Source organism: Cetorhinus maximus, chromosome 15, assembly GCF_964194155.1.
Source record: "Cetorhinus maximus chromosome 15, sCetMax3.hap1.1, whole genome shotgun sequence".
NCBI classification, from domain to species: Eukaryota; Metazoa; Chordata; class Chondrichthyes; order Lamniformes; family Cetorhinidae; genus Cetorhinus; species Cetorhinus maximus.
In genome coordinates this window covers 69,161,670-69,178,332 of record NC_135893.1, presented here as the reverse complement: position 1 = coordinate 69,178,332, position 16,663 = coordinate 69,161,670, and the positions used below count along the sequence as shown (strand labels likewise).

At 41.9% G+C, this 16,663-nt stretch overlaps 1 protein-coding gene across 2 annotated transcripts in view; it reads right to left on the bottom strand.

The window, feature by feature from the left end:
• The window catches only part of sdk1a (sidekick cell adhesion molecule 1a), a 950,103-nt gene that overhangs the window by 341,742 nt on the left and 591,698 nt on the right, over positions 1-16,663 (bottom strand). For both annotated transcript variants that reach the window (XM_078558601.1, XM_078558602.1), the window contains exon 6: positions 11,438-11,549. In XM_078558601.1, the coding sequence (XP_078414727.1) occupies positions 11,438-11,549 (112 nt within the window). The remainder of the gene's footprint in view (positions 1-11,437; positions 11,550-16,663) is intronic.

The following is a 16,663-nucleotide window of genomic DNA, read 5'->3' as shown; positions in this document are numbered from 1 at the left end:
CCTGCTGAGTTTTTCCGGGTATTTCTGTTTTTGTTCTAGATTTCCAGCATCTGCAGTATTTTGCTTTTAGAAAACTTTTGACTTCATTTAAAAGCTATTAATATTCTTTTCCAAATGGAATATTTTTCATTTGCCCAAAGGCACTTTCCTGTAAAAGCACTATTCACAAAACTATATCTACATGCAGCACACTATTGAACAGAGATTAATTATGTAACGTAACATTCCAATTTTCCACCCCCTTTTTAGGTCTTCCTGCAACACACCATTTGGCAATATTATCGCAGGACAATGCTGAAGTTGCTTTTTAGTTTGCTGCAAGAAAGTGTCAAAGAATGCCACTCATCATTCTTCAATTATTCTTCCTTTCCTCTGGGGAATAAACTTAACCTCTACTTGACAACCCCAAGGTAGCTTGCTGGATATGAAAAATCACATTGTTGTAATTCATAGGGGCAAACAGTTTGTTATCACTCACTGGAACAGCAGTTAGTCAACAAATGCACTGTACCAATGGACTGCCTGCAGTTCCCTAGTTCAGCGCATCATTTAATCATTAGTGTTCTTCAATGTAATGCCGTATTCAGTCCACGGAGATTTCTTGTGTAATGATGCATTTATGCTTGGCTCCAAACTAGCATTATAATTCAGAAATCCCAGAGACCTTTCATAGAAATGATGAAAGGATATCCGAGACAACCTCAATGGAAATACTGGCAGGTACCTGAGGATTTGAGAACACTTTTAGAAGATGAAATGTACCAATGATAATTATATCCACGTTCTTTGTAGTGCTTCATATGGTGGTGTGGATTGTTATGTTTTCAAGAACTCAAAAGGTATCTACACAGGACTCAAATGAAATAACTTACTTGATTAAGTCTCTTATTTTTAAAATATCCAGAATCATTGCGACTTATTCCTGCTCCATCAGTCAACTTTCAATATCAGATTGTTCAAACAAAAATAGCCTCTTCATTTTGTCATGTAAAACACAGGATAAGGATTCTACAGTTTAATGACAATGGTTATTTACTGTCACCAACAATATGTTTGGATTACCACATATATATTTCTGAAACTATAAATGACAAGGGAACAGATGCAAAATGTTAGACCATGAAGATGGTTAAACTTCCACTAGCATCATTATAGGAGTAATGCCCTAAAATTGCCTTAAACGCGTCCTCAGTAATCAGACTGAATTCTAAGAATGGAAAAGGCTTATGTCAGTTAAACCATGAAAGCTTATACAAACAAAACATTACTTAACAAGTACAGAAAACAAGACATCAAGATCACGAGTGACTTGTTAAAGAAGACATAAAGATATCCTGCCTTACCTGCTTCTGCACGTGACCACTTTGTGTGTAAAGGTCTGAGAAACTAAGGGGTAAACAAGTGACCTGGCATGGCTAGGAAACAGTGCTACATTAATTCTGAGGTCACCAAGAATACTAACAGAGCTGTGTGAAATGGTTGACACAGCAGGGATAACATCTTGTGCCAGTCGGATTGGTCAGTAGAATTGAGGAGGCTTCTTTGAAAATTAAAAACTATATAAGGTGGTGTTTTTAGCATTCAAGTTTTCAGTCCTTAATTTAGTTTTTATAATAGTCTTTATAGTAGAAGGCAGAGGTGTTTTTGTCTAGAAGGGTGTTTTTGTAATATCAAAAAATGCTACAGTAATGGATAAGGAGGATGTTTATAGGGCAGTTATACAAGCCAGATACAAGTATGTAGCATAGATGCACAAGCTTCCATGAAATCATGGGAGGTAAGATTTAAGCCAGCAGGTTTAGATACAATTATGATCTCGTAGATATTGATAACTTTTAAAAAGAGATGAACCTCCCAACGACTGATGGTAATCACCAAAGGACAGGATTTCACATTTTAAGACTTTTACCGTAACAAAACAACTAAAATCAAAATAGACCAAATATTATTTAACAGGTAACCAATACATCCAACTAAAGAAAAGGTACTTTCGCATGAACTAACTTATACAATCAAGATACCCAACCTGATGCAATATCTGATGGCCGATAGCTCAGCTTCCACTGCAGCATAAACAACTTTAACCAGACGCCTGAGTACTGGAGAGGGACCTTAGAGTAAAGTCATGCATGGTCAGATTCCGGCCATGCAAACTCAGACTTCTGCCACCAAGCATGTGGATTACAGCCTGCAGGCTCTCACAGCAGTCCAGCAATCTGTCTTTCAACAGATTGCTAAGATTGCTGAGCCACTGCCCTTGGGAGTGGCCGTGGCTCCGTGGAGTATGGACATGCTGTGCTCTCTCAGGTTGTCTGATTAGTCCTCCCACCCCTGCCACACGACAAGAGCATTAGTTATTGCCTGTCAGTTAGCCAGTCCACACTGCTATCATCCATGCTGGAGTTCACAGCTGAGCCTTTTAGGATCGGAAATGCTCGCCATTCTTCCAAAGCCATTTGCATTCGCCCTTACTGAAAGTCAACAGCCTTCCACCAGCAATGCTGTAGCCATTCGATAGCTGCATAGGAGCACTAGGACAGGCAAAGTCTCACGCAAGGCAGTCACTTACGGAATGCACTAAGTTGATTAGTTGACTGATGTGTACAATATAGAACCACCTGATTTATAAATATGGCTTCAAAATCTTATTCTGTGCTAGGTTTTATTTTTGCATTGTGGCCAAGTGGATAGTGTGATGGTCAGTGACAAAGGGAAGATAAGCTGTGAAACTGTTGGTGAATGGGAAACTGGGGTTGCGGTTACTGGTATCACATTCAAATTAATTCATCATGGACAGCTCTGGCAAAAAAGGACTGTGTACATTGCTTCTTCGCTTCCTCCTTTTTATGCCCCTGCTCCTGAGTTGTTAGCCATATAGCTGGTGGCAAGGACTGTTCCCCTTCATAATGGCGAGGTTGTGCAGCATGCAACAGGCCATAAATCTTGACTCCTGCTCTGCCAAGTATTACAGGGCTCCTCAAGAATGGTACAGGAATCAGAAGCGTTGTTTCAGCATACCAATGCTCTATCATATTTTTTGTGGTGGCATGGCTTTCATTGATTGCATGCTGTGCATGCGTGCGCGGGTTGCACTCCGGAGTCATCAGTTATGTGATCAGCAGATATCTGCAACACTCACAACCATCCTTTGATTTGTCATAATGGCTTAACTGCAGCTTGCACAGCAGACTGACTGTTGCCAGGATATCAGATGCTGACCCAGATGATTCTCTGAGAATGGTCACACCCCAATAGATTGTTGAGGGATTGGAATTCTTTTCAGTTGCAGTATAGGGTGGAATTAACATGCAGCAACCTGCAAAGCAATATGTAGTCAATGGCGCCATGGAGAAGCTGCAATCCTACTGAAGCCGTGGGTTAGCTCTGCCTGCTTTCCTCTAGAGAGAATGAAACATAGTCAGCTGTCAATAAATAGAGCCTCACTGACCTTGCTCAAGCAACAGTGGACAGCAAATTGGAAATGTTTAAAATATATTTCCAGCTCTAATGATTTCCAGCTCTAAATCAGCCTGGAGGATCCAGACACATAAAAGTTCATCATCATAGTCACTTTGACAGCCATTGGCAAAGTGTTCCTTGTTATACCCTGCTCTGAGGTTGTGGCTGCAGCAAATAACAGATTTCAGTGAGGGTGCCCTTATGAAAGCACAGACATCTCACACACTTGTTACTCACTGAGCTTCCGGCAGGAGAATTGCTCCCTGAATGCCATGATGCCTCCTGCTCAGAGTACTTCTTCCCCTCCTCCTCCTCCAACCACCTCCTCCCTCTTCTAGCTGCTTGTTCTGCTCTGCATACTCTCTGTTCATTCTTCAAGTCATGCTGTATTCCAAGAAGAATGGAGTAATTTGTTTGTGCAGTAAACTGAAGTCAGCTTTACAATTCGTCTGCTGACTGTGGACTGAGTCCCACAGCCGCTCCAGGATCTCAGCCACACCCAACAATTAAACCTGAAAGTGAAATAAGGGCAGAGAGTTATTACACATCTAACAAAATTAGGTAAAAGTCACATATTCTATTAAGGTTCACATTGCAGTCGGTGCCTTTATATTACACACACAGTTAAGCCCCAGATATTGAGCATCATTTAAGATGAATTACTTTACCATCAATTGGGTTGTAGAGCCAGCAGCTGTGTCTCCAGGTTCCGGAAGCATTTGGTGGTGGCTTGACCTTGCGTTTGCTGCACCTCTGGGTGTTGCCTTTTAAACTGTAATGCTGGAAAATTATTAGTGCCATTCTCCCACCCAATGCTGCTTTGGTAGAAGAGGAAGGGATATACAGATAGACAAGTTACCTGACTCTGCCAGCGCATTTTCCAGCTTTATGTTTTGTGCTTTGAGTGTCTCCACCGTGGTGTAGAACTGTTCCCCCCCACCCCCACCCCCTCCATCATCTGCTACAGGGCTGCCCTCCTTTTCCTCAGCCATGCCACTTTCTGCCTCCACTCTGCAATCTTCTCTTACAAACATGCGAACATACGAATTAAGAGGAGTAGGCCACTTGGCCCCTCGAGCCTGCTCTGCCATTCAATAAGATCATGGCTGATCTGATTGTAATCTCAACCACACATTCCTGCCCACTGCCGATTACAACCGGATGAAACATTAATCAAGAACGTTAATTCAAAGACTCTGCTTCCACTGCCTTTTCAGGAAGAGAGTTCCAAAGACTCACAACCCTCTGAGAGAAAAGAATTCTCATCTCTGTCTTAGCATCTCTACTGTTGCTCTTGCAAGGGAGTCAAGAACAACAGTAGAGATGCCTAACGGCCATGCAGGACTTCACAAATAATTAATCTGGCCAGACTAAGTCCCACAGCTATATTACGGATGTTCTAAGAACAGAGAAAAGTATAGATCAATTCCAGCAACAAAAAAAGACTTTCTAATCGCACATTTAAGCAGCACTGTCTCAAAATTGCAAACTTTCTCAATAGCTCCTCTCTCTATATGTCTCTACAAATTTATGCAAAGTAAATGAAAATGGATTTCCTAACTGCCCAGAAACACACATCTTCATAATTTTAGGGATTATTGACTGCTGAAATCTCTCTCTCTTCTAGAGCAGCCACAGTCCATGTGGATGGCTTCTTGTAGGATGGAAATTCAAACTGTCCAGCCCTGCTGAGTGCCATTCGCAATGGCCAATCATATTTCAGCTTTGCTGAGGTCTGACCAATCAGCATGAAGCTGGGGGAGATCTCAGATTTTGAGATTCGGGGCAGGTTCAGGAACAGGCGCCAAAATCTCACTGGGCCAATAATCAGAAACCACTTCTGACATGGTCCCCTCAGAGCCATATTTCTGAAGCATGAATTCAAGGAAGCACAATTATAAGTTGAATGAAAACAAACGCTGAACTTCTTGTTGGGCCCTGGCTTCTCCACCACTTGTCCCGCATCTCCCCCACTCTTCCTGTGATCCCCCAGAATGTCCCATGCTTCTGGCTCTAGCTCCCTCCTCTCCCTAGCTTCTCCCCAGCTTTCACTGCTCCCGGCAGCGGCACACCAGCATTCAGGCACTGCTAGGCCTCAGGCCTCACTCCACCGAGCATCGCCAGCAGCCGCCCCCACCACAAGGGTGAGTCAGTGAGTTTATGTGTGTGTGTGTGCAAGAATTAAGTGAGTGGGTGAGAGGTGAGTGAGTGTGAGAGAGTTTGACTGTGAGGTTGAGTATGTATGTGAGGGTTGAGTGAGGGTTGGGCGAGTGAGTGAGGGTTGGGCAAGTGATTGAAGGTTGAGTGAGTGGTATGGAGTGAGGGGGAGCGTGAGACTGACGGTAGTGAGTGTAAGGGAGAATGAGTGGGTGATGGTACCCAGGTGCCATACATTCATCAAGGCGACATTTCTCTGAGTGCTGGGGTCTCCTCCATTTAGCTCAGCTACCTCCACCTCCTCTTCCTCTCCACCACCTCCACCTCCTCTTCCTTTCCACCACCTCCACCTCCTCTTCCTCTCTGCCAGCTCCACCTCCTCTCTGCCAGCTCCACCTCCTCCGCTTCAGCAACACCAGGATTGGCCGCGTAGGCATCTTGCACGTGTACAACGGCTATGGTGGATCCAGATTGCTGTGGTCTCAGCCACATTCCTTCCTATTTCTTGTGTCTTTGCGTACGGTTCAACACTTAGAAATTCTCCATATATTATCATGTTGCCTGCACTGTACATTCATTGTGCACAAATAAAAATCAGAAATGAAACAATTGATGAACATGCATATAATGGATTTTCATTTTGGAAACGGGTATTCTTCCAGTCCGTGAAGTATTGCAGATTAATCACCTGCCATACCACTAGATTTTTGCCACTTGAAACAACTATAGGAAATACCAAACACTTGTTGAATCATTACAATAGGCAGAAGAAATCAACCAGCATTTAGCCTGTAAGTATTTGACAATGCCTTTAAATAGTGCTGGTGGAGGGGGAATGGTCATCCCTGCGCTAAATAGGTATTCGGCTGTGCGCGACTAAGAAACAGCATTAGCTGAAGCATTGAGCTCCAAAATGGCAGTGCTGGCATCAAATCAATGTTGCATGCTAATTAACAACGTGACTTGCCCACTCTGCAATCTTCCAGAAAGCGTTCTCTTTGTGCACATGAATGCCCTCGCCCCTGAAGTTTGCGTGCATGCCTCAGGCAACATTTTGTATTTCAAATGACATCTATGACACTTAAATAATGGGCGCTATGATCTGTATTTTGCAATGAGATAGTCAACAGTGTTAGTAAACAAAGGACATCCACTTGAAAATCATGTCTTATATTTGGAATGAATACTTAAGGTCTTCTGTCTCTAAATAAGAAAATGGTGCTGTTTTCTTAAGTTGGTGAAATGGGACAATGAGCTTTCAAAAACACAGAAGTACAATTTGGAAATAAATGGTGAATAGTAATGAGCTTGAATGCATTTTCAAGGGCATCTTTCAATTTTCAGTTATTATAATAATTGGATAAAAAGTAGTAGCTAATTAGCTACACAACCTTGTTCTAACAGGATGTCTGTGGCCATATTTCAAGCCATTCACTGGACTCCGGGGCCAGGATTTCCCGGTCGGCGAGTGGGGGGGCGAGGCCCGCTCGCCAACACGTAAAATGACATGGGATGACATTGGGCAGAACTCCTGACATCACCGCGCCCCATTTCAATTTTCACGTAGGCGGAGGCTCAGCAGAATCAGCTGTGCACCCACCAACCTGTCAATGGCCAATTGAGGCCATTGACAACATGGTTAAACTAATTAATGGACCTGCCCGTCCAACCTTAAGGTCGGTGGGCAGGCCAGGAACCCTGATGGGCATTAGAAAAAGCATGAAACCTCATCCACGGGCAGGATGAGGTTTTATGTAGGTGTTATAAAATGTAATTAAAGTGTATTTAAAAGTGATGGACATGTCCCAACTCATGTGACAGTGTCACATGAGGGGACATGTCAGGGAATTTTTCTTTATATTTTTCAGATTTTTTAACGTGGAGCCGATCTTCCTGAGGCAGCACTTAGCCTCAGGGAGATGAGTGCGCTCTTTTGTGCGCATGCGTGAAAGAGCGCACTCTCGGCTCAGGGAACTCCCCCCCCCCCCTTGCCTGCACAAGGAGTGCATAGCGCTTCCTGGCGGATGTCACAATGGGCGGGCCTTAATTGGCATGTAAAATGGCGGCACGCCGATTGGAGGCGCGTCTCCGCGTGCCTGCTCCTAAACTTCCCCCCCAACGGGGGGAAAATTCTGCCCTGAGTTATGGTGGGAGGCCCTGGAATGGCAAAGGGAATTCATTTCCATTGTGTCCATTTTAATTGTATTCGGTGTTAGAATCTAATCATATCTTTCATCAGTTTTATGGCTGTCAGTGTTATTCTGTTTGTATGGGATGTTGACTTAGATAATTTAAGGTGAAAGTGACTGTTTATTGGCAATTTTTCAACTTACACAAAAAAACTTCCATTACCTTCCTTATCTCTCATCTTTGGTGCAATGAATTATTGGTTTGGCATTTCTAAAATCAGTTGTGTTCCCACTGTTTAGAGATGCAATTATCAATAAACAAAGTCTTGAACAAGGTCAAATATCAAAGTTAATGTTCAGAAATACAGCAGTACAAACAAATAAATACAAGGCAATATTATGACGCAGCCGACGGTAAAGGCTGAGTTGTTCAAATCCCAGAGGGAAACTTGAAACAACTGGTATTACTCATTTTTGCGATTTGTATGTTTCAAGGTGCAGGCTTTGAATTCAGTAGTAATAAGACCACCAAGTCACAAGAGGTTTTTTTTAATAAAACTAAATTAAACGTTTACTAATACAATAAAGGTTGTAAGTACATACACACAAAATTACTACTATAATAACTACAAATTAATTAATAACTACTAATTAAACTGACTCTCAGTTAGACCCCTGGTAAGGCAACAGTAAAACACATAGATTTAAACAAAACCCTGGCAAAGCGCACCCTGGACAGTCGCATTCAAAATGAGTTTCTTTCAGCTCTGGGTCCTTTCAGGCAGAGTTGAGGCTAAAAGGCTGGAGGCTTTAGATCTTAGAATCCCTTCTCCTTTTACCAACAGCCTTCTCTTCCTTATACATATTTTCCTATTTGAATGCAAATTCTCATTGTCACTAGGTTTTTTTTAAATTTTAAACCTTCTAACAATAAAACCCTTTCATAATACCCACTTTAATAGTAAGCTTTTTAAAAAATAAACACATTGTTTCTGAGCTTCACCTGGTTAGCTGTAATATTTCACCCATTCTTTTGAATGGTCTATTTAAAAATGCAAATTGCCCCCTTTACACGTCACCTTCTATTTCCCTATATTTATCTAAGTACCAGTTCAAACATACTTCTCTACATCAAAGCCTCTAGACCAGCTGGCTTTAATCCAATTAAGACACACATACACAGCCACCACTAAACTCTATTTCAAAATAATTTCCAATAACGTTATAGACATTATTATATCTTCTTGACAGTAATAAATTTCCAGTGGCAAAACAGACCAAAATTAAACTATACCACAAATCATAGACGTAAGTAAATGGAGATATTGCAGGATGTTGTGTGGTTGCATTTTAACAAATGTCTAACAGAATCTAACAGAACAAAAAGGAGATGAAAATCTGCAGGACATAATTCTGATTGTTACTTTGGCTAAGCAGCAGCCTGTGCCTTCCGATGTTGTTCTGGTCGAAGTATGGTCAGTGTGTGTGGTCAGTGTAAGGGCACCATTTTGGTCAGGATGTGTTTGCATGTGCCATCGTGGATAATGCACTGTCATCCACCTAACTTCGGAAAGGGAGGTTGCCTGAACATTGGCCAACTTAATTCATAACCACAGTAGATCCATACTTCAGATGACCGATCTGTTAAAAACAAATCCTTCTCTTTTTAGGTCCAAGCCAGTTCCCTGGAATGCTCCCCATGGAAGGGGACCACATCTGTTCTTGTGGACGTCAGAGTGCCTAATTTCACTGGGTGTACAATACTCCCCACTGATATACATAGATCTGACTGAGCCAAAGGAAAGGGAACTCCTGACATAGGGAGATCCTACCTCCAGCTACAGTCTTTGTCTTGTAAAGGGCCAAATGGAAGTTCCATCCCTGACAAGGTTATTAGGAAACTTCACAAGACATCTTCTGGGAAGTTCTGCCATCACTAGCCAGAATTACAGCTATAGATTTGCAGAATCGCCAAGAAATTTCAGCCACAAGTGTCTCAAAAGGTAATACGATCAGAAAATCAGGTGTAATCCTAGGCATTGTCCACATTTGTATAATTTTCAGTTAGACTTCAACCTGTCATCCCACCCCAAGTTATTTTCCCTGATCGAGCGTCATTATATCTGCCCTTTGCCACTGGTAAGGGAAATTCTGGCAGGGCTACAGTGGGTACTGTTACTTGAAAAAGAGGGTAAAAGGGACCAAAAGCCCCGATTGTTCAGAGAGTCATTTAAATTTTTGGGCTTTGGACTGAACCGAAGTTATAGAATTCAGCCTAACAGGATGGATTGGTGTGCATTATGAGGACCTTTCCTCCTGAAACAGACTTTGGCAGGGCCTTCTGTTCCGGCCCTGGAGATTACTGACACTCTTCTCCTGGCTATCCTGGAGCCTGGCTGATAGTTGGAGAATAACATGGGGTTGTACTGTAATTCACGTGCAGTAGGTGGGTAGGAACCACCGGTGGTCATCCAGTGGGAGGAAAACCCAGTTCAGGGTGGACAGGCCACAATAGATCTGATCGACCCATTTCTATTGCTGCTTCCTGATTCTGCTGAACTTGCAACCTTAGATGGCTGGGGGACTTTGACCAGGGAATCCAAATGTAATTCAGATAAGCATTAAAACTAGAATTTCTATCTAATAGTCGTAAATGTATAGCTTTGATCCTAACAGTCAATGGAACGTGGTTGGGATAATAAACTGGCTTCAAATTTTATGTATTTCCATGATAAATCACTATGCCTATACTTAGGTTGTCATGCTTTAAGTACTCTCTTCTACTTATGGCGACATAACAGTATTACGTTTGGCATTACAGTATGACAGGCTTATACACGCACGTTTCATTATAAATGTGGCCATAATAATTTATACTAGAAACAGCTGACAGAAAGTTTGTGCAGAACTGAAAGATTTTTAAAATTTGTTAGTATGCACACAATAAATAAGAGAAAATGAGGACTCTTATCTTCACTGTCTGTGTTGCTCTCTCTTCTTCTCTTTTCTGCCTCTGTTCCCTCAACTCATCATAGCTTCTTTCTCTGTCCACTTCTGCTTGTTCCTTTCCTTTTTTACTTTTGGGTGGCAGGTGGTGGATGGTATGGCATAGCGTGAAAGATAAAGGAGCTATCAAACGTTGTATTTAGGATGAGAGTGGGAGTTGCAAGAAAACTGTGTCTTTAGGCTGAGACCTTCCTCTCACCCCGCCTCCCCCCCCCAGGGTTATCTATTTCCTCACGCTTCTCCCTTTATCCTTTCACCTTCCTACTATCCCACCACTCCAGCACTCTTAAAGTGGTTTAGTTTGCTTTCAGAATTCAGATCCTTTTTTTAAGAAATAAAATTAGAATGAAGGGAGAATTTGCCTGCCTTTCTCTCTATTTGTGTGTCTCTCTCTCGCTCACCCTAAATATATAACCTTTTTGTCTGCCAGATGGGCATTAAATGAGAAGCTCAACCTGAGAATTATATGTAATTAGCTTTGACCCTAACACAAGCAGGCTTTAACATGTTGACTATTTTTAAAAAAAATTGAATAAAGATTGACTGACTGCTTCTCTTTTGCTTTCGGCTTAAAACATTCTCTGACATTTATAGAACATAAAGAATATATAACAGGTGTACAATCATTACTTTTTTCTTTACGGACCAGCATTCACCAATACATAGCTCATTTCTTTTCCACTAACCTTGCATTGGCAACACATTCTAGAGTGACCTCACTTGTGCCAGCGACTATACTGGTGTTTTTCGGAGGAACAACAATTGTTGGTGCCACAGGGTCAGCTGGGTCGCCAGCATCTGTACGGACAAGAATGTAAGTTACAAGCAGAGATCAAAGGGCAAAGGATCTTATCTAATTTTATCGCAAATGTTGTGTGGATATCAGAATGTTAAACATGCTGACTCAACTACCGTGCACATTACACTTACTAAGCTTCCAGCTCATTTCAAAAACCTTCAACCTTTGTCACAAATTCGAATTTGTAGTCACACAGAGACATCAGAAACAATGCCGTAATGTCCATAATAGAAATAATTCTTCTCAATTATGAAAAATATAAAGAAAATTTTAGGTGTAAAGTGATCATTTTGTAATTTTTTTTACCAGAAGTTACAGAACCATAACTGAAATTTACTGAATCTCAAGTCCAGACTGAAAAATAGACCCTGAACTGGAACTCACTCTCTCTCATACACACAGAACCAGAATGATTCTGATTTATATGGTAGGATATGAAAAATAAAGAGGCAAATTAAGAAAAGGGAAATGCCACATGACCAAAGCAAACAATTTTCTCTGAATGGTAAGGAAATCCATCTGCTGTTGCCTTTGAATTATCTGTGTCTATCAAGAATATTAAAAAAAGAGTTATCACTTTGATTCTTGATTTAATGGCACAATCAATTTTGGGATACAGTTTGCAGCCATTCAACTTCACATGGCTGACACTGTATTCTGGGGGGCAGGATTTTTCAGTCGGCGTGTGGGGGCGGGCCTGACACACTGATGGATGCGTAAAATGACACGTCCCGACGTCATCGCGCTCAGTAGTGATGTTTCGTTCGGTGGGCGCGCGTCAGAGTGGGCTGCGCCCCCAACGATACGTAAACGGCTATTAAGAAATTAATTGACGTACTTGTTAACGCTGCCCATCCAACCTTACGGCTGGCAGGCAGGCGAAAAGGCCAAGCGGCCTTTGCGTTTTTTAGGAAACCTCATCCACGAACGGGATGAGGTTTCCTAAAGCTTTTATTTAATAAGTAAAATTTCTTCATAAATATAAAAACATGTCCCATCTCATGTGGCTGTGTCATATGAGGGGACATGTTTAAATAAATTTTTAAACCTTTTATTTAATGATTTTAATATTGATTCAATCTCCCTGAGGCAGCTCCTTCGTGCCCGTAAAATGGCGGCGCGGAGCCGATTGCGGGTGGCAATTGGCTCCGCACCAGCCCCCGCCCGCTCCCGCCAAGCCCATCCGCCATATGAAAAATTCTGCCCTTGGTTTTTATTTTATTTAGTCGTGGATTTGGACGTCACTAGCAAGCTCAGCATTTATTGCCCATCCCTAACTGTCCATCACAAGGGGGTGGTGAGCCATTACCTCGAACTGCTGCAGTCCATGTGGTGTGGGTTCTCCCACAGCACTGTAAGATAGGGAGTTCCAAGATTTTGACCAAGAGCCGATGAAGGAATGGCAATATAGTTCCAAGTCAGGGTGGTGTATGGCTTGAAGTTGGTAGTATTTCCATCTGCCTGTTGCCCTTGCCTTGCTAGGTGGTGGAGGTTACGGGTTTGGAAGGTGTTATCGAAAAAGCTGTGGCAAATTGCTGCAGTGTGTTTTGTAGATGATACACTTATGGCACAGCTGATGGTAAATGCCGAGCTGCCCAATCTCAAAGGGAAACTTGAAACAGCTGCCAAAATGGTTTTGAAATTTGTATATGAGGAGAGGTTCCTGAAATTTGTATATGACGAAATTATGTCCTTGGCTACTTGTGATGAGTTTATAGTCGGATAAACATTTATTAAAAAAGTTAAAGCAAAAATACCTAAAGTACGCTTAAACACAAGAATGGCTTCACACAGTAAACAGTACTTTAAAATGATTCCACAAGACCCTAACTACCCTCAGAGCTAACCTTCCCCTTTTCTATTCAGCAACTATCCTTATAGATTTTAAAACCTATAGAAGTCCAGTATTATTTTACCACACAGTGCCTTTTCCCTTGGAGGCTGACAACAACTGGTTCTTCCCATCTGGCCTTGTTCATACTGTCTTCTGGGAAGTCTGAACAGCTACCCTGCTGTCTTCTGGGAGGTCTAAGCAGTTACCCCCACCTAGGCTTCAGTATTTCCTTAAATGCGTTCCTTCCCTTTGATCGATTATCTCAACCAGTCTCTTCAGAAATGTTTCCTTCCCAGAATTGATTACTCATTTCTTTACCCTAGATCTTAGACTTATAAAAAACAAACTTACCCTATCTTTACCTTACTTACATCGTTTACAACCAGCAAACTAAACTGAGTTAAACTGAACTAAAACAACTCAGTTCAAAACTACTCCTGTTATTGCTTTACGCAAAACTCTGATTTAAGTTCCTCTTGGTTCATTAGCATGTCCTAGGCCCAACCATCTTCAGCTTCTTCATCAATGACCTATCATAAGGTCAGAAGTGGGGATGTTCGCTGATCAGTGCAAATGTTCAGCACCATTTGCAACTCCTCAGATACTGAAGCAGTCCATGTCCAAATGCAGCAAGACCTGGGCAACATCCAGGCTTGGGCTGACAAGTGGCAAGTAACATTCATGCCACACAAGCGCCAGGCAATGACCATCTCCAACAAGAGAGAATCTAACCATCACCCCTTGATATTCAATGGCATTACTATCGCTGAATCCCCCACTATCAATACCCTGGGGGTTACCATTGACCAGAAACTGAACTGGACTAGCCATATAAATACTGTGCCTACAAGAGCAGGTCAGAAGCTAGGAATCCTGTGGTGAGTAACGCACCACCTGACTCACCAAAGCCTGTCCACAAGGAACAAGTCAGGAGTGTGATGGAATATTCTCCACATGATGAGTGCAGCTCCAACAACACTCAAAAAGCTTGACACCATCCAGGACAAAGCAGCCCACTTGATTGGCACCCCTTCCACAAACATTCACTCCCTCCACCACTGATGAACAGTGACAGCAGTCTGTACCAACTACAAGATACACTGCATACACTCCAAGGCTCCTTCAACAGCACCTTCCAAACCCACGACCACTACCATCTAGAAGGACAAGGGCAGCAGATCCATGGGAACACCACCACCTGGAAGTTCCCCTCCAAGCCACTCACCGTCCTGTCTTGGAAATATATCGCCATTCCTTCACTGTCACTGGGTCAAAATCCTGGAACTCCCTCCCTAACAACACTGTGGGTGTACCTACACCTCATGGACTGCAGTGGTTCAAGAAGGCAGCTTACCACCACCTTCTCATGGGCAATTATGGTGGGTAATAACTGTCAGCCTAGCCAGCGAAGCCCACATCCCTTGAATGAATAAAAAAAACACTCCTTACTGTTGGTTTTAGACTTTAGCAGTCACACCGGCTGTTACTCCAACTAACATATTTATAACCCCCAACAGCCTGTCTTCCAGTGCATAAGAAATATGACAATGATATTGCCAGACGAAAAATATTACAATTTCTATTTACTTGACAACACACTGCAGCCACTATTCATGGGTGGCAGAGGGAGTGAATGTTTAAGGCGGTGGATAGATACCAATCAAGTGTGCTGTTATGTCCTGGATGATGTTGAACTTCTTGAGTGTTGTTGGATCTATAGATGTTAAGTATTCATCACACTCTTGACGTGTGCCCTATAGATGGTGAAAAGGATGTGTGGAGTTACTAGGTGAGTCACTTGCTGCAGAATACCCAGCCTCTGAGGTGCTCTTGTAACCACAGTACCTATGTGGCTGGTCCAGTTAAGCTTCTGGTCAATGGCGACCCCAGGATATTGATGTTGATAGATTTGAAAAGGATTATGAGAAATAGTGCACCAACTCTCTATCTTGCACTCCCTGCAAGTGGTGTGTAACATAATACTGTTGCTGGTAAAATAAATGGATTAATAACACCTGTGAAAAAAGGAAGTGCACAGAATACAAGTCTGCTAAGTTTTTCTTACAGATAACGCTGGCTAAAAATTACACTGGAGTATAACTGATAACATATCAGTTATAGCATTATCTCAAAACTGCTTTGCACCAATTACGGGCATCCACAAAAGTTTTTTTTATGGGGAGGGAGTGGGTGAAGATAAGTAATTTAAATTGATTTTATTGGGCCTGGTGCATAAAGTGTCCATTGTGACTAGGTGTCTCATAAATCAAAACAATTGTATTTTTTTCTGTGTGGGAGCAAGCTGAGCCTTTGTTTTCATCATACTGCAAGATTTTGTGTTCAGAAGTGGAAAAAGTGAGAACTCAGACAAAGTAGATTTGTCCAAAAAAATTAGAGTAGTGCAGCCAACAACTGCTCTGAACCAGATAATAGGTAATATGGAATGAGTAACACTTCAAAGTGCAAAATGTTTCTTAAAGCCCTACAATATGCCTATGTAAGAAAAGCAAATAGACTTGCATAATTTAAAAAAAACTATTTACTTTTAAGTGTTCCAAAAATATAAAAGCTAATCAAAGCCTGCGGGTCACTGTTGTTTGTAGGCATTTCAGTGACAATAAATAGCTCCCAATATTTATAATGCTATCAACAAAACACAGTCTGGACAAATAGGAGTTCAAAGGGAAGGAAGACTAAGAGATATGCAGGTTGGAAAATCAAGCATGCAACAGATTTGCAACTCAGCTTTCTCATGAGTGATTTGGAGGTAAAAACTGAGGCTTCTCAAATATGTAAATTAACTTTTTTAAAAAATCAAATTTCAAATCTCCGGGCAAACCTCCAATCAAAGCACAGGGCATGCTCAAAACAAGAGGCTCCATGAGGAGTCCCAGGAACTGCCCTGTTAATATAGGTTCATAAAGGTTGATGGATGCTCTTTTGTTTCAATTTTCCCACTTGTAAATTCTTCCTCCTGTATTTTGTTCCATGCATTTCAGCTGGTCTTATTGAGGTTTCTTTCCTGGCCAGTCTTCTTTTTCCACTATTCTCAATTGCTGTTACATTTATGGTGTGACTCTGCAAAATTAATCTCCCAGTGGGGAAAGCATGCTTGCAGAAAATGTTGATCTGTGACAGGGTTACAATATTGTAGCCTGATTACCTGACTCACAAAATGTAGGAAGAAGAATTTGATGAGGGGCACGAGATAAGGGGTAAAAGCCTACTTTGGAGCAGTAACATTTCCAACTCTACAGAATCAAAGGAATAAGTGTTGCT